The sequence below is a fragment of the Leptonychotes weddellii genome, chromosome 11 (assembly GCF_054177405.1).
Source record: "Leptonychotes weddellii isolate Sample4059 chromosome 11, ASM5417740v2, whole genome shotgun sequence".
NCBI lineage: Eukaryota > Metazoa > Chordata > Mammalia > Carnivora > Phocidae > Leptonychotes > Leptonychotes weddellii.
This window is the reverse complement of record NC_138379.1, coordinates 46,109,035-46,127,709: the sequence shown is the minus strand read 5'-3', so window position 1 is coordinate 46,127,709 and position 18,675 is coordinate 46,109,035. Positions and strand designations below refer to the sequence as shown.

The following is an 18,675-nucleotide window of genomic DNA, read 5'->3' as shown; positions in this document are numbered from 1 at the left end:
TAATGACTGGCTGTCACAAGCTTATGACCTCACAGTGACTAGCTAGAAAAAAACAAACACCATCCAAGGTTCCTCTGACTCAAGACGAGTTACTTTAGTTCATATTACAATTTCTCCCATGTGAGGCAAAACAGCTGTCGTGTAGAATAAACAGAGTCGCGTAAAATAATGAGAAGGAATGGAGAATGTGTGTTAATACAACTGTAAACCTCATTTCATTTTAGGAACCCTGAAATTAATTAACCACAGATCTTAGTAGGTCAAACCACTCTCGGAGGGGGACCGAGGGATGAATCAGACCTACTTCCCCACCTGGTAGGTAATAACAGCTCCAAAATCAACTATAACTCTCTGGGATCGGAGCTATGATCACAGAATGTACAAAAGACTATGAAAAACACCTGGGACTAAAAATGTGGCATATACACACAATGGAATTCTTTTTTCTAAGAGGCTACATGCACACACACACACACACACGCACAAAGAGATTATTTATTTAGCATCCCCCCCAAACACGGAGCTTGAACTCATGACCCTGAGATCAAGACCCAAGCCAGGATCAAGAGGCACTTAACTGGGCGCCTGGGTGGCTCAGTTGGTTAAGCGACTGCCTTCAGCTCAGGTCATGATCCCAGGGTCCTGGGATCGAGTCCCACATCGGGCTCCCTGCTCTGCGGGAAGCTTGCTTATCCCTCTCCCTCTCCCCCTGCTTGTGTTCCCTCTCTCGCTGTGTTTCTCTCTGTCAAATAAATAAATAAAATCTTTAAAAAAAAAAAAAAAGAGGCACTTAACTGACTGAGCCACCTAGGTGCCCCATTTATAGCCCTTTTTAAATTGAGGTATACAATGGAGTATTATTCAGCCTGAAAAAAGAAGGAAATTCTGGCACCTGGTACAACATGGATGGACCTTGAGGACATTATGCTGAGTGAAATAAGCCGGTCACAAGGGACAAATATTGCATGAGTCCATTTACATGAGGTACCTACAGTGGTCAAATTTATAGAGGCAGAAAACACAATGGTTGTTTCCAGGGGCTGTAGGGAAAGGGATTGTGGAGTTATTATTTTAAGGGGTACAGAGCTTCTATTTTGCAAAATGAAGAGTTTTATGGATGGATGTGGTGATGGTTGTAGGACAATGTAGATGTACTTAATGCCACTGAACTGTAGATTTAAAAATGGTTAAGATGGTAAATTTTATGTGTGGTTTATCACAGTTTAAAAAAAATTACTAGGGCTGCTACTTGGAAGTGAGCAGTGGTGGAGCTAGTAAAGCCTACACGTGGTCATACCTAGCACATTGTGAAAGGTTGATAAGTAAGTGTTGCTTGAATAAATGAAAGAATGAGTTGGCTAAAAAATGCGTGGAAGGCTGGAGTGTCCTGGCTTCCTCAAACTACCATCCCCAAACCACTGATCAGGTTCTGGCTTCAAGGCCAGGGATGGTCTTGAAATTCAGATTGCCGTGGCTCAGAGACCCATATGTTCCTAAGCAGACCACAGCCCACTTGACCAAAGACTGGGGCAGAAATAGGAGAGTCCTGGAATTCTCAGGTTCGAAAGAACTATAAAGGTAGTGCAGTCTATCCCTTTATCCCAAGATGGAGTTGCGAGTCCCTTCCTCGACATCCCTGCCTAGTCTAATCTGTGGGCATCCTCAGCCCTAGCAGAAAAGCTGCCACTAAATCTCCGCAACGTTTGCTGCGGGAAAGAATGAGTGAATGAACTCCTAGTGACTCATCCAGTACTGTCACAGCCATCCTAGTGTTCCTATGACCTGCTCCCTGCCCCGGAAATGGGGGCCTGGGGAAACAGCGAACTGTTAGAGTTGGGGTCAGCAAGGTCACATTCTGTTGGACAGGAGCTGGACAGAGCAGCTCCTATGAAGGAGATAGGCATTCTCAATGTCAATCACCTAGGGAAGAGGTGGATCCTTGTTCAGACACCAGGATTCAGAAGGCTGGCCTGAGGTAAAGGCATCCTTTTATCAGAACACAGGCTCTAGGTCTAGACGTCTGGAGGACAGAAGTTGTCTAGATGTGGATTCGAGGTGGTGCATGCTAAGATAGCACCTGCTACACAGAGGTAGGCTGAGAGCTGGATGGAGTAGGGTCTGAAAGCCTGGGAAAGCAGGTACCCTGCTATGTCAGATTAACCTCATTCAAGTACTCATGTCTATTTTCCTTTAATAAAGTTCAATGTGATTGTTGATCCTTGTGTTCTTGTGCTAGCTACTAAGAGGTATAGGGAGGTATGTGGATTCATCTATAGAATGAGCATCAGGTGTTGGAGGTAACTGCTGAGAACTCAAAGGAAAAAGGAGAATATGAGGGGTCAAGAGCTGGTGCCTGAGGCACTCTCGACCCTAATGAGAAATTCTCCCACCAGCTCTCTTGGTGATACTGGAATTTATCATTATTAGGGAATTATCATAATAAGGATTATCATTTGTAATCAATGGAACACCCAATAATCCTTCCCAAGAGCATGGAAAGAAGTCCAGCTCAAATCCCATTTTTGGGAAGCCAATGTAATGATTCCATCTCCTACAGGAGAAGCTAACTAGTGGATCGATTCTGAGCTCAGTTCCATCTGGACTGAAGTGGGTTCTGTACATTGGTTATTAATGACCCACCCGGGAATTAAGGCTACACTTAAATTGGCAGCTGATAATAACCCTGAGATAAAACTGGCAACAGCCTAGGAAAATCAGAAAAGTGGCCCCTTAAAAACAGAATGAGAAGAAAAAGAAATTATAAGAGGGTAAAGGGCAGGATACTGGCAAGAATCATTTTGAAAAGCTGAGCGTGCCAAAGAAGCAGACTTCAAGAAAAGTTGTTGTTGAAAATGAAGATAATAATCAGACAATCGAGTATCTGGAAATCTCTTCTGGGCAGTGAAGTGGTTAAAGGAAAAGCTGAAGTCTATACCAATAGATAAGAGATCATGAAATGTGGCTAAAACACAAGACAGTTTTCAAACAAGAATCTAATGGGCTGTCCATAAAGCGACCCAATTCACTTTGTTTTCCTTTTAATCCATTACAGAAGACATAAAAATAGTCCCATGACACTGGGAAACAAAGTCCTAGATCTACAACTGCACTAGATGAAAGTTACCAAAGGTGATGGCTGAGGATTCTGCTTAACCTGAACTGCCCAAAGCCTACCAGTCCATGGCACAAACGAGACCGCAGTAGCACTGTTGTAAAAATGTGCACAGCAAGTATCTTCCCACCTGCAAAACTGCCTTGAACTCTCCAAAGTTCAAGTCTCCTCATACAAAGTCAGCGCCAATCCTTTCCTGTGCCTCGAAGTTGGTCTCCATTGGTATCTGCTGCCGAAAAGCCAGGACTGGTATCTGGCTGCCCCAAGAGAACCTACTTCCCTGACATTCTCCTAAGGTTTCTCTCCAAACTGCTAAACCTCATGTTGCAAGAACTTCTGAAGGCCTTTCAGACCTCTTGCATCAGACAGAGCCACACACATTTCAGCACAGAACTGGAGAAACATTCGTTGAACTTGGAAATACTCCTTCTTGGGGTGGGGTCTTCTAATGCGCTGACACTGAGGAGTACTTCTGTGTTGTTCACATAATTATAGAGAGCATGCATTACTTTTATAAGCAGCAAAACAACAAAGACACATTTCCATTTTGAAAAAAAGAAATAGGAGTATTGACTTGGGTTTCTTAAGACTGGCTGTTACTTTACCCATATTGTGAGCTTGAAGAATCCCTCCCTGGTCTCCACCTTATAGCATTTCCTATCTCAGTGAAAGTATACCAGCCAAGGAGTGGCTCGAGTTAGACATGTCAGCTTTGATATGTACTTTCCTTCAAATTCTTTCCTTCAATCTTCAGAACCAATCTATATTCAAGTCCTATCCAAGTCCTAGCAAATGTACCTCCAAAATACTTCTCAAATAGCTTGCCTCTCTCCCTTCGCACCATCTGTCCCCTAACCCAAGCTACCTTCATCTTGCCCAGACTACTACAACTGCCTCTTAGTCTTCAGGGGTCCACTCTAAGCGGTGGACCCCTCTCCAATCTGTTTCAATCCAGCAGCCAGAATGATCTTTTTAAAGTGCAAATCTGAAGATGTCATTTTCGATCTTAGCCTCCCAGGGTTTTTAGCATAAAAACCACAATCTTTCCTTTGGCTTTCAAGGTTTTTTTCTAGTCTAGCCTCTATTTCTCCAGACACTTCCAGTACATTCTCAGCCCTACAACCACACTAGCCTTAGTTCCTCCAAATGGCCACCCTTTCTCTCACTACAGGACTCTTATCTACACATGTAGTTTGCTCTATCTGCCGCCCACATCACTTCCCACTTCGTCTAGTTAACTCCTACGCATCAGCTCAACAGTCACTTCTTTGGGGAAGCCATCTCTAGGTCCCCAGTTGAGGTCAAATGCCATTACTGCATTTGTTCATAGCACTGTGAACCTTTCCTTCATAGTATTTATAAAAGTTATATTTTATATTTATTTGTGTATTTATTACTTTAATATCCATCTCTGTCACTAGGGTGTAAACTCCATCTGGGCAAGGACCATGTACACCTTTGTAATTCCAGCACAAGCCCAGTGCCCAGGCACATAGGAGGCATTAAATATTATCTACTGAATGAATGTTAACTTCCTGAATGATAAAGTGGTTCTTTCCTACAATGGCCCTAAAGTTAAAAATTCCAGGGTACATCTGAGATCTGGTTTTCCAAATTTTAAGGAAGAAATCTCCATACATACCACTGATATCTTGAAGGATTTTTTTATGGCTCAGCTCTTCCATCAAGCCAGTGATGCTATACTGACCTCTCTGGAAGTGGCATGAGGCAGTAGTGAAAGCCCAGGTGAACTTACCCCTATGGTAGATGCCATGTAGTCTGCACACATTTCTGCAAAGTCTCGCTCAAGAACTCCATAATAGAGGCCATAAAAGAGGAGAGAAATGCCAAAGTCCATGGCGTCTTCTGGTTTGATCCTGTAAGGAAAGCAGCATGGCCTGTAAGGCCTGCCCTAAGACACAACTGCTTTGGATCACTACTCTGGGACACATAAGGAGGCACCTAAAGTTGGAAGCTTTAACGGCTAAATCAAGTGTTGGCAAAATAAGACCAGATCTTAAGCCTGTTTTTTATATGGCCTGTTGGCACCATCTGAACAGGCTAGCACTGTGAGCTACAAAGATCAAGCCAGGGTGTTGCCTACCACCCCTCTTCCCCACTCTGTCCCCAATGCGTGCCTCCACCAACTGGCAACCATGCCTTGCAGCTGTCTAGGGCCCACTCTGGTTGGCACCTACGTGTTGGAGACTCCACTGTTGGCAATCACTGGACACCAACCAGTGGAATTTCAGTCTGGAAGTTGGCAACTCACCAAGTTGCCTCACCTCCAGCCAGCTGCCCAAGTTGAAATGGCAGGGCAAGGGCACACCAAGATCTGGGTTGTCACTGGAACAGAAAGTGAAAATGATCCCAGTGGTCACACACCCCCTTGTCAGGCACCTCCTTCTGAGGATGTCTCATCTGATGGCAAGTGGGCACAAAGTATGCCTCCCACCTGAGAGAGCCCATCCATCAAACAAGGTGAGGCAAAGAAAGAGTTTCCCCTCTTGTTATAGACTTTGCCTTTTGTCCACAAAGCCTAAAATATTATTTGGCTCTTTACAGAAAAAGTTTGCCAGCCACAGCTTTAGAAATAAAAGATAAAATTAGTCACTTAGCAAATATATACATACCAGTTACCATAAAATTTTAAGCTGTATCTATACATATTCTGTATCATGTCATCAAAGTTAAATTTCGGTCCAGGGGCACCTGGGTGGCTCACCCGGTTAAGCGGCCAGGTCATGATCTCGGGGTCCTGGTATCGAGCCCTGCATCGGGCTCTGTGCTCAGCAGGGGGTCTGCTTAATGATTCTTCCTCTCTCTCCCTCTCCCTCTGCCCCATCCCCAAGCCCCCCACTCGTGCTCTCTCAAATAAATAGATTTTAAAAAATGGGGGATGCCTGGGTGGCTCAGTTGGTTAAGCGTCTGCCTTTGGCTCAGGTCATGATGTCACAGTCCTGGGACTAAGCCCCACATTGGGCTCCCTGCTCAGCATGGAGTCTGCTTCTCCCTCTCCCTCTGTCCCCCAACTCATGCTCGCTCTCTCTCAAATAAATAAAATCTTTAAAAAAAAATTGGGGGTCCAAGTCTACTTACTAAGAAGGACAAAGATCTTGCCTATACATTAGGAGGCTTGTTTTAATAATTCCAAGGACCAATAATTTGCAAACTTCAGTCTTCGAATGTTTATTAAACAACCTTGGTCAAAAATTTGTACCAGGAACTGTACCTGTTTACTTAAAGTTGTAAATTATATTTATCTTAAAAAGTTGAGTGTATTCATCAATCTTATAATATTTAACCCACTAGACATCATAATCTTATACCAATTAACCTGATTAGTAGCATAAAAATGGTCAAAATTCTCAATTCTGTCTTCCTCCTTGTATAGCTTATGCAAGTAAAAACAAACTGTAATTAGAGAATAACCATCTTTAATACAATGCAGAATCTTTTTCTTTTCCTTTTTCTTTTTTTAAAATAGGCTCCATGCCCAGCATGGAGCCCAATGTGGGGCCTGAACTCACAACTCTGAGATCAAGACCTGAGCCACTCAGGCACCCTGCAATGCAGAATCTGGATTTTTATTTTTTTTAACCACACAGAATAGGAAGCTATCTGGAAATAGCTTGGCTTTCTTTGATGGGACTTGCTAGACTCTATACTGATGAATTCCTATAAACCTTTGTGGAGACTGTTTATGCTTTTTCCTGGAAAAAAGAATTCCATGGGTATGCTCTCACTATATAAAGTAAGGACTTACTCCTTTCAGTTTCAAAGAGACTCCTGCCTCCAGTGCACTAGATTTGGGAAAGAGGCCAGTGGTCCTGACTTTAAACCTGAATCCTAAATCTCTAGCTTCAAGTGCCCGGACCTAGGCTCAGGATTCCTCATGATCCACAGTCCACAGTCCCCATCACCTCAGCCAGGAGACCACATTTCCATTCTCATCTGTCCTGCTGACTCACTATACCCTACAGTCTCAAGAGTCCAGGATTTCTTGGCTTTCTTGGCTTCTGCCTCAACTGGGAGCAGGGGAACCTGTACGCTGATACGAATCTTTTTTTTTTTTTTTTAATTATTTATTTGAGAGAGAGCATGAGAGAGCGAGCACAAGCAGGGGGGAGGGGTAGAGGGAGAGAGAGAAGCAGACTCCCCGCTGAGCAGGGAGCCCGATACGGGACTTGATCCCAGGACCCCGGGATCATGACCCGAGCTGAAGGCAGACACTTAACTGACTGAGCCACCCAGGTGCCCAATAGGAATCTTTTTGAAATTTTATGACAATATGAAGCAACAGTCAGAATCCCACTCCTGGTAACGTATCCTTAGAAGCAACAAAGCTAATATTATCTGTGATAGCACAATATCGAAAAACACCCTAAGTGCCCAACAATGGAGCAGGAGTTAAATGTCCACGGGTTAAATTTCTAAAAAACGGTTTCGGAATGCCAGCTACGTTACAAAGCAACAATGTGTTAAACATGACGCATGTGCATCTGAACTGGGAGATTCTTAAAACTGGATGTGTTCCCAGGAGGGGGAAAGCTTCCAGGTCACCCATCTGTGTGGTCTCACCCCCTCACATCTCAGCCCTGGAACTGCTCTGAGGGCTCCTACGGACACCACTCTGTTTCCTGCCCTGTACACTTCCAGGTGCACTTGTTGCCAGGTGTGGCCAACTGCGTCACATGAGTCTGACTGTCTAGTTCAGGGGCTGACAAACTTTTTGTGGAAAGGGCCAGATAGTATTTTGAGTTTTGTGGCCCAAATAGTCTCTGCCACAAATATTCAACTCTGCTATTGTTATACTGCAAAAACAGCATAAACAATGCATAAACAAATGAGTGTGACGATGTTCCAGTAAAAGCTTTTTTTATCTTGTAAAAACAGGACAAAGGCCAATTTGGTCCACGGGACAGTTTGCCAACCCCTAGTCTCCCTAAACATAAGACCACTCAGGTAGAGTCATTGCAATAAACAGTGAATGCATGGACAAGGAAAATGACTCTGATAGGGTGATGGATAACTGGCCATAATCATTATTATGCTTACTGTTGTGATACTTTTCCATTAAAATATAGGTTCTTGGAAAACATAACCAATGATGGGACTCTAACTCTATATCCAGACATCCCTTCCTCTTTGCCAGCACAAATCATGGAGGGCCCACCTTCCCATTCCCCAAAGCCCAAGTCTCCTATCCTGGGTGCCAGGGCCCCCTTGTTAATATTCAGGACTTGGCTTGTGGAGGAAAGGTACATCTTACCAGCCCCTCCTCCCCAAACAAAAACAAAAACAAAAGCAAAGAGTACTTACTTGAATAATAAATTGAGACCAAAGAGGGTAAACATGACAGCCATGTAGCCAACAATGCCAGTGGCATAGCTGATTTTATAGATCAACAGGAACCACTTATAAACCAACCTGGAGAAAGGAGAGAAAATTAGCATAGCTGACATGGAAACTTGCCTAGGGGCCTCTGGATTACCAGAATCTCTTATTCTTACATCAAAGGGGACATCAGGTTATTTGTCTAAGATTTACGAAGCAACTTCAGTTACTGTTACAGACCTGGTCACTCTCTTAATTGCAGAAATACCCCTGCATACCAGGGAGCTAGTGCTATTTTCCTGGTCCCAGACCAAGGGAAGAAAAGGGAGCCTTCTAAAAGGTTTCAGCTTCAAACAAACAAAAAGCAGAGCTGACATCAGACAGCTATGCCCTCTCAAATTCAGATTAGCTGGATAAGGAAGTGAAAACTAGTAACTACAGCTATGTTCAGATGGGAAGAGGTGGGGAAGGCCAGCTGTTCTTGTGGAAAGAGAATTCAAGGGAAGATGAAAAAGAGAATCAGCTATGGGCTTTTCCTTTTTTTTTTTTTTTAAATATTTATTTATTTAAGTCATCATTATACCCAACATGGGGCTCAAACTCACGAGTTCAAGCTCCTGAGATCAAGAGGTGCATGCTCTTCCGACTGAGCCAGCAAGGCACCCCCAAGCTTTTCCTACTGGGAATGGTTAACCTGAATACTGCTTTGCTCCTATCTACAGGCCTATAATGAAATGGTGTCTAATGAATTTGCTTCTGAAATGACTTTCTTTCTGGAGAAGAAGGGATAAGAAAAGAGGTACTCAAAGAATACCTTTGAATGGATGTATGTGTGTGATGGTGGTGGTGGTGGGGTGGGGTTCACAGAATGCTCTTGAAGGAGGAGCAATGCTCTCTCAAATTCAATGAAAAGCAGTGTGAAACCAGGATGGTGAGAGCAAACTGAGGAATTCACTTGAATAAACAGCTCAAGCCTGTCTGGCTCCTGAGACCAAGTTACCACCAACCTTGATGGGCCGCAGGGAGGAAGCTCAAGGTCCCTCCCTGTGCCTCCGTGCTGTGGCTAAGCAAGTGGTAATGGGTTCTCAGGCAAGGGAAAGGCCCCAAACATTTTGTAGTGCCTGCCCTCAGAAACCACACAAAGCTCCATTATCCAGGGTTTGCACTCATCAGATAGGAGTGAGACAGTGGAAAGGATGTGGAATTTTAGGCAAAATCTGGATTAAATGAGTTTTATTAGCTGGGTAATCCCAGGTAAATCAAATCACCACTCTAAGACAAGTTTACTTATTTGTAAAATGAGGAAACCATGATACCTTCCTCAATGGATTGTACAGAGCCCATTTCCTGGTGTATATAATACATGCTCAATAAATGCTACATGAATAAGCATGGATGTTTATGAAAGTGCTTTGAAATTATAAAGCACTATCAAATGTTAGTTATTATCATCAAAAACCTCCCATGTCATAGACACATTTTCAGTCACTTTACCTACAAGTTGATACTGGTTGTTACTTACTGACACTTAAAGTATATTTTTACACCGTTTCTTCACAGCACCCTTTATGAGGGAGCAATCACTGTCACATTTCTAGGGATAAAAAATTCAAGGCTCAGAAAGGTAAAGCCATACAGGTCATGTAATTAAGTGGCAGGGCTGGAGTTTCCAATCCACATCCATCTGGCTCCAGAGTCTCTATCTTCTATCATGGCCCTTAATGTAAACTACCACAGCCTGGGAGGAACTTCCAAGTCATCGACTTCACCTTGAAGATAAATTTTACCATGTACAAGGAAACTCAGAAGGCCAAAGTAAAACCTTACAGTGAAGCGGAACATAAAATGCATGGGAAAAAGAGCAACTTGCAACTTGGAAGCCTTTGGTTCTGATAGTTACAACTTTGAGGCTGGCTAGTTCCTCTGCTAGGCTCTCCTGGACCTGTACACACGTCTCTCACAGCACTTACCAACTGCACTGAAACAGCTGCTTTCTGGTCCATCTCCTCCATTAAACCGAGCATTCCTTGAGGGCAGGGACCATGTCTTATCCAGCTCTGTATCCCCAGCGCTCAGCACAGGGCCTGACACATAGCAGGTGCTTGTTGAATGAATGAATGAATGAGAAAATCTCTGTCAAGTACAGATATGAAATGACCTCACAAGCTGGTTGGGAGGATCAAACTAGAAATGCATTTGGATAAAATACAAAGAATAATACAGGCAGGGGCTGTTTTGTGACCAAAGAAGTATTGTTTGTTGAAAAATTGCAAATTTGCTGAGATTCATTCATTCAACAAAAATTCACAGAGTAGGCTACTATGTGCCAGGCCCTGTGGTAGGGCCTGGATATACAGGGACAAACAAAATACATGTGGTTCCTGATCTCACAGTTATAGTTTAGTGGGGGAGATAGACACTCAAGATTTTGTGTTATGTTCTATGATGGAAAACTATAGGGCCTATGAAAGAATATAACAGAAAACCTAATTTAGAGATCAGAGAAGGGTTCACAAAATAACATTTAAAATGAGACCACAATGATCCCCAGAATTTGCTTACTTATTTGGTTGATTTAAATATACATAGACCTTGATATAAACTCTAAGGTAAGCTATAGGGAAATATTTTGGGGTTTTTAATCTGTGAATGGGGGGGCGGGTAGTTCTCCCAATCAGCTTGTTTTGGTGGGGGTCCATGCCAAATAATTTTGGCAAACAAAAATTACAACTTTTTCAGCCTAAACCTACCCCAATCCCATGCATTTCAACCCGTTCCCTTCAGGAAACCTAGCTCTTCCCCACTACCTAAACTCTCACCTTGGGGTTGTCTGTACTAGTGGTTTTCGGGTGGCTCGGAAGGTGACAAAAGCTGTGACAGCAGAGAACAAGATCCAGATCACTAGGAACCTCCACCAATGCAGCTTCACTGTGAAATAGAGGGGAACAACCCACATCTGAAAGAGGGTCACCATCTGAAACACAAACACAAGCACTTCAGCTCTAGCCAGCTCCCTCTGTGCTCTATCTGCAAGTCCAGAGTGTATGTTGTGTGTTCCATTTTAGCCTGATCTTCTCCTATATTTCCAATGTTGGATAGAGGCACCTCCTAGCGGTCTAACTTAGAAACTTAGGACCATGCCTGACATCTCTCTTTCATTCCTCACCTACCTGTTGCATACATTCTTTCCTTTCCATGTGAGCCCTGGCTATCCCTTGCCTGGCTCACTACAATGACCTCTTTGTTAAATCTCCCTGCATTCAGCAATCCCCTCTCCAATCTATCCTTCCCAGGAGCACTGGAATGGTATCTCTAACACACAGTCTTGAACATGTCATTCCCCTGCTTACAACCTTCTAATGGTCCCCTGCATACAGGATAACACCCAAATCCTTAGGCAGTCAAATCCTCCACAATGTGGCCTGAAACTACTATTTCAAGAGTGACCTTCTACTACTTCCCATGCCATTAGATTGTCCCCCTCAGGCTAAAACATCCTTTCCACCTGCCTTTCTGCCTGATAATATCACATCCAAGATACATGAAGCCTTCGATCTCCTTTCCAGGCAGAATGTCATAACTTTCTAGTGCTCCAAAAGCACTTTCTTTTCTACCATCATTACAGTGCTTATCTAGAGTGTGCTTCAAATTCATTATCTGAATATAAGCTCCTTGAGAGCAGTGACTAGGCCATATTCATCAGTTTCCCATGTGCTAGGAAATGGTCTAGCACACGACAGATCCTCAATAAACTTAGATACATGAGAAGAAAGCAAAACTAGAACCCAAAACAGAGGCATGTTTCTGCTGTAAGGGGTATCTCAGAACTTGGACTTGTCAGCTGAAGAGTTCCAAATGTATACAGTGATTCTAAGTCAGAAGTTTGGACTGATCACCAGTCTTCCACTCCCTGGTGCCTCTTAACTCCCTCCACCAACCACCCTGCTTTCACTAGATGTCACTCTGCTCAGGTGAGTAGCAGGTGTTTAAAAAAAAAAAGCTAATTAGTACTTAATGGAGCCTTTCTTCCTGATGTCATCAAATAAAATGAAAGAACGTGCAGGGACGAGTTATAGAGAGGAAAATGATAGTTTCCTAAAGTTCCATAGTGGAAAAAACTTTTGAGAAAGTATTTACTTGGGAATTTCTAGACCAGTGCTACCTAATCAAAACATAATGGTAGTCACATATGTAATTTTAAGTTATCTAGTAGTGACATTTAAAAAAGGAAAAAGAAACACTGGTGTTATTTTTAAAGATTTTATTTATTTGAGAGGGAGAGCAAGCGAACAGGGGGAGGGGGAGAGGGAGAGGGAGAGGAAGAAGCAGACTCTGTGCTGAGCATGGACCCTGACGTGGGGCTCGAGCTCACGACCCCGAGATCATGACCTGAGCCGAAATCAAGAGTCAGATGCTCAACCGACTGAGCCACCCAGGTGCCCCCAGATGATATTAATTTAAATAATATATTTTATTTTATCCAATACATCCAAAATATTATCGTTCCAACATTTACTTCATATTAAAATTATTTATGAAATCTTTTACTTTTTTTTGTACTGAGGCTTTGAAATCTGATGTGTACCTTATATTTATGGCATACCTCAAGAGAGACTAGTCACATTTCAAGTGCTCAATAGCCATATGGTAATGGTGGCTCCCATATTGGACAGTGTACCTTAGAGCATCTTTTTAGCATTTAGTTGTCTCCTGTAGCTTCTAACAGACTGCTCTGTGGCAAGAAAAAACCTTAGTGTTTTAGTGTTATTTTACATAGGAGAAAAAAAAAAGAGAGAGAAACACTGAGAGGAGAATGGTGAGCAGATCCCACTTTGCTTTAGAGCTTACGGTTCTGTGTGCTCACTGGTGCAGGCTAATGGTCAGTGAACAATGTAGTCTCACTACTCATTCTACTGTACAGGAACTCCCAACCAACTCTCCGAATGAAACATCCTAAAACAGTCTGGCCTTATATGAAAAGTGTGGGAGCACTGGGACGTATTAACAAATGGCTACCCAAATAACACTCCAGGTAACATTCTATGAGATAATGGGAGGAGACCAGGAAAGGACATCGTAACAAACCATACATTATTTAAGCTAGGGGATAAGAGGGGCGCCTGGATGGCTCAGTTGGTTAAGTGTCCATCTCTTGATTTAGGCTCAGGTCATGGGGTCTCGGGGTTGTGATATCATGGCCCATGTTGGGCTCTGTGCTCAGTGGGGGAGTCTGCTTGGGATTCTCTCTCTCCCTCTGCCCCTCCCCCTGTGCATGCACTCTCTCAGTAAATAAATTTTTTAAAAATCTTAAAAAAAAATACTTTAGGGGTGCCTGGGTGGCTCAGTTGTTAAGTGTCTGCCTTCGGCTCAGGTCATGATCCCAGGGTCCTGGGATCAAGCCCCGCATCGGGCTCCCTGCTCGGTGGGAAGCCTGCTTCTCCCTCTCCCACTCCCTCTGCTTGTGTTCCCTCTCTCGCTGTCTCTCTCTCTGTCAAATAAATAAAATCTTAAAAAAAAAAAATACTTTAAACTAGGGAATAAGACAACTGGAATCATGATATTCAAAGGGAGTAAATAAATGGTGGTGAGATGTGGAAAGAAGAGCTGCAGGGTCTTTAGCCTTCACATCATTTGCTTACAAAACAGCAGGACCAGAGACTACAGAAGAATTAAATTACAGAGTCTGGTTACATTTGTCTTCTCTGAGAAAAAAAAAAAAAAATAGAAATTCCTCCAAAAACCTGGCTATTGCAAAAAAACCAAAAAACCAAAAAAACAAAACAGAACAAAAAACCAGCCTGTCCCCTACCAGCCTTTTTCCCACTCCTCACCAATCATCAATAGCATGTTCTAAGAAGGAATCTAGTGAAGATAATTTTCTCTACATGAGCTGTATCTCTGCATACTTTGGGTGCGGAGAGAGGCAAAGGACCTGGATTCTATTCTGGGTTGAATAAAGGCATAATCAGAGGAGTAGAAATCAGTGTAAAAGGAATGAAAAAAGTCTTGCCTTGCTTTGTTAACTCTGAGGCTTAAAACTTTAAGTGTATAAAGCTACTCAACTCACATCATGAAAGAAAGAGAAAAAAGGAAAGAAAAGGAAGAAGGAAAGCAGGGAAAGAGGGAGCAATTTAGGGACAGGGTTAGGTTCTTTCAAACCAGATGGCTAAGTAGAAGACCAAAAGACCTAGATTCTAGTTCTGTGTGCTTCCAACTCACTGGGTCACCCTAAGGAGGTCCTTCCTCCTTGAGGGAAAGGTTTGACTTGATTTTTCAAGCCCCTTTAAAGTTCTAACATGCTAAGGTTCTATTAAGCAGCCTTGTATCTCAGATTTCCTGGGAGAGGGAAGGCAGTGTTCATTCACTGGTACATCGAGTATTTATTTTGCATTTAATGGAAAGAAGAATGCAGAAATAAACATGACCCCCTAGTTAGGACCTCTGTCCTCAAGGGGCTAACAGTCCAGCAGCAGGAGAAAAATAGAAATCAAACCCAAACTTTATTTTTTTTTTTAAAGATTTTATTTATTTGACAGAGAGAGCACAAGCAGAGGGAGAGAGAAAGAGAGGCAGGCTCCCTGCTGAGCAAGGAGCCCGATGTGGGACTTGATCCCAGGACCCTGGGATTATGACCCAGGCCGAAGGCAGCCGCTTAACCGACTGAGCCACCCAGGCGTCCCTCAAACCCAAACTTTAATGATTCTATTAATCTTTAGATGCTTTTAAAAAATTTTTTGTTTTAAAGTTGGTTTTTTTTTTAAGGTAGGCTCCACACCCAGCATGGAGCCCAAGATGGGGCTTGACCTCACAACCCTGAGATCAATACTGGACTCTTAGCTGAGATCAAGAGTTGGGACACTTAACCAACTGAGCCACCCAGGAGCCCCTAGAGATTTTATTTTTAAGTAATTTCTATACCCAATATGGGGCTCAAACCCACAAACCAACTGAGCCAGATAGGCACCCCTCTTTAGATGTTTTTTGGAAGTTCAAATAGAAATCATTAAAGAATGAATAAATAAAGTAGAATGATACAGTGAAATGACTGGAGATTTTAGAATTAAAGAGATCTAGATATGAATCCCAATATAGCTATTTACTGTATTATCTTAGGTAAGTCATTTAACCCTGATAAACCTAAGTTTTCTGAACTGTAAAATGGGATTAACAGTATCTACTTTCAAAAGATTGTATAGAGGGGCGCCTGGGTGGCTCAGTTGGTTAAGCGTCTGCCTTTGGCTCAGGTCATGATCCCAGGGTCGTGGAATCCAGCCCCGCATCAGGCTCCCCGCGGGGAGCCTGCTTCTCCCTCTCTCTCTGCCTGCCACTCTGCCTACTTGTGTTCCCTCTCTCTGTCAAATAAATAAATAAAATCTTTAAAAAAAAAAAAAAGATTGTATAGATAAAGTGAATTAATGCATGGAAAGCTCTTGGAACAATGCTAAAAATGTAAGCATTTAATATAAATAATGTAATAAATATAATGTAAATATTCAATATACTAGCTCTTTTATATAAAAAAAACAAGCAGAGGAGTGCCTGGGTGGCTCAGTCGTTTAGTGTCTGCCTTCGGCCCAGGTCATGATCCCGGGGTCCTGGGATTGAGCCCCGCATCAGGCTCCCTGCTCAGCGGGAAGCCTGCTTCTCCCTCTCCCACTCCCACTGCTTGTGTTCCTGCTCTCATTATCTCTCTCTCTGTCAAATAAATAAAATCTTAAAAAAAAAAAAGCAGAGTGCATAATTCATAGTAAGCATTCAGTGAATGAGAGCTCTCACTAGGTCTTCATGTGATCAAAATTGCATAAAGTCAAATGTAATAAGGGAGCAAAGACTGCAATGAGGCAACCAAAATAATCAACATATTGAAAGTGGTGGGGTTATAATGAAATAGAGACAAAAAAAAAAATACAAAAGATCAATGAAACCAAGAGCTGGTTGTTTGAAAAGATAAAGAAAATTGATAAACCTTTAGCCAGACACAAGAAGAGAAAAAGAGGACCCAAATAAAATTAGAAACGAAGAAAGAAGTAACAATCAACACCACAGAAATACAAAGAACTGTAAGAGACCACTACAAAAAATTATATACCAAAAAACTGGACAACCTAGAAGAAGTAGATAAATTCCTAGAAACATACAATCTTTCAAAACTCAATCTGGTAGAAACAGAAAATCTGAGCAGACAGATTACTAGTAATGAAATTGAATCAGTAATCAAAAACGTCCCAACAAACAAAAGTCCAGGACCAGAAGGCTTCACAGGTGAGTCCTACTATTTAAAGAGTTAATACCTATTCTCCACAAACTATTTGAAAAAGAAGAAAAGGAAAGCTTCCAAATACATTCTATGAGGCCAGCATTACCCTGATACAAAACCACACAAAGACACTACAAAAAACAAAAAACCAAACAAACAAAACACCTACAGGCCAATATCCGGCATACACATAGATGTAAAAACCCTCAACAAAATATTAGCAAACCACATTCAACAAACATTAAAAGGATAGTGCATCATGAGCTGGTGGGACTTATTCTGGGGTTGCAAGGATGATTCAGTATTCACAAATCATACTCCACATTAACAAAATGAAGGATAAAAATCATACTATTATCTCAATAAATTCAGAAAAAGCATGTGACAAAGCAATATCCATTCATGATACAAACTCAACAAAGTAGGGGTAGAGAAAATATACCTCAACATAATAAAGACCATATGTGAAAACCCATAGTCAACATCATACTCAAAGGAGAAAAACCAAAAACTTTTCCTCCACGATCAGGAACAAGACAAGAATGTCCACTCTTGCCACTTTTATTCAACATAGTATTCGAAGTCCTAGCCACAGCAAGCAGGCAAGAAAAAGAAACAAAGCATCCAAATTGGTAAGGAAGAACTTTATTACTATCTTCAGATGACATACCAGTATATAGAAAACCCTAAAGATTTCACCAAAAACCTATCAGAAGGAATATATGCACCCAGTAAAGTTTCAGGATACAAAATTAATGTACAGAAATCTGTTGCATTTCTATACACTAATAAAGAAGTAGCAGAAAGAGAAAATAAGAAAAAATTCCATTTGTAATTGTACCAAAAAGAATAAAATACCTAGGAATAAACTTGAGGAGGTGAAAGACCCATACTCTGAAAACTGTAAGACACTGATGAAAGAAACTGCAGATGACACAAAAGGAAAGATATGCCATCCTCATGGATTGGAAGAATTAATATTATTAAAATGTCCATATCACCCAAAGCAATCTATAGATTCAATGTAATCCCTACCAAAACACCAACAGCATTTCTCACAAAACTACTAAAATTTGTATGGAACTGCCAAGACCCCAAAGAGTCAAAGCAATCTTGAGGAAGAAAAGCAAAGCTAGAGGCTTCATAATGCCAGGTTTCAAGATATACTACAAAGCTATAATAATCAAAACAGTATGGTACTGGAGTAAAAACAGACACATAAATTATTCCAATTTTAGTATACGTGCTGCCAAAGTAAGCACAGTAGACACATAAATCAACAGAACATAACTAAGAGTTCAGAAATAAACCCATGTTTATATGGGCAATTAATCTACAACAAAGGAGGCAAGAATATAGAATGGAGTGAAGACTGTCTCTTCAATAATTGGCATTGGGAAAACTGGACAGCTACATGCAAAAGAATGAAACTGGACCACTTATAACTATACACAAAAATTAACTCAAAATGGATTAAAGACCTACATAAAACTCCTAAAAGAAAACATAGTGATTTCTTTGACATTGGCTATAGCAGCATTTTTCTAGATATGTCTCCTCAGCCAAGGGAAACAAGCAAAACTAAACTATTTGGACTACACCAAAATAAAAGGCTTCTGTAGAGGGGCACCTGGTGGCTCAGTCAATTAAGTGTCCAACTGTTGGTGTCAGCTCAGGTCATGATCTCAGGGTCCTGGGATCGAGCCCCACATCAGGCTCTGCACTCAGCACAGAGTCTCTGCCGGAGATTCTCTCTCCGCCCCTCTCCCTCTGCTCCCCCCCCCTTCTTGCTCTCTCTCTCTCTCAAATAAATAAATGAAATGAAATGAAATGAAAAAAAAAAAAGAGCTTCTGTAGAGCAATAAAACCATCAACAAAATAAAAAGGCAGCCTACTAAATGGGAGAAGATATTTGCAAATGATATATCCAATAAGGAGTTAATATTCATAAATACATAAAGCACTTCTA

At 41.9% G+C, this 18,675-nt stretch overlaps 1 protein-coding gene across 2 annotated transcripts in view; it reads right to left on the bottom strand.

Moving 5' to 3' along the window:
- RNF121 (ring finger protein 121) overlaps positions 1-18,675 on the bottom strand; it is an 81,472-nt gene that overhangs the window by 10,316 nt on the left and 52,481 nt on the right. For both annotated transcript variants that reach the window (XM_081798769.1, XM_081798768.1), the window contains exons 4-6: positions 11,269-11,423; positions 8,435-8,542; positions 4,869-4,989 (exon numbers count right to left, since the gene is read on the bottom strand). In XM_081798769.1, the coding sequence (XP_081654895.1) occupies positions 4,869-4,989; positions 8,435-8,542; positions 11,269-11,423 (384 nt within the window). The remainder of the gene's footprint in view (positions 1-4,868; positions 4,990-8,434; positions 8,543-11,268; positions 11,424-18,675) is intronic.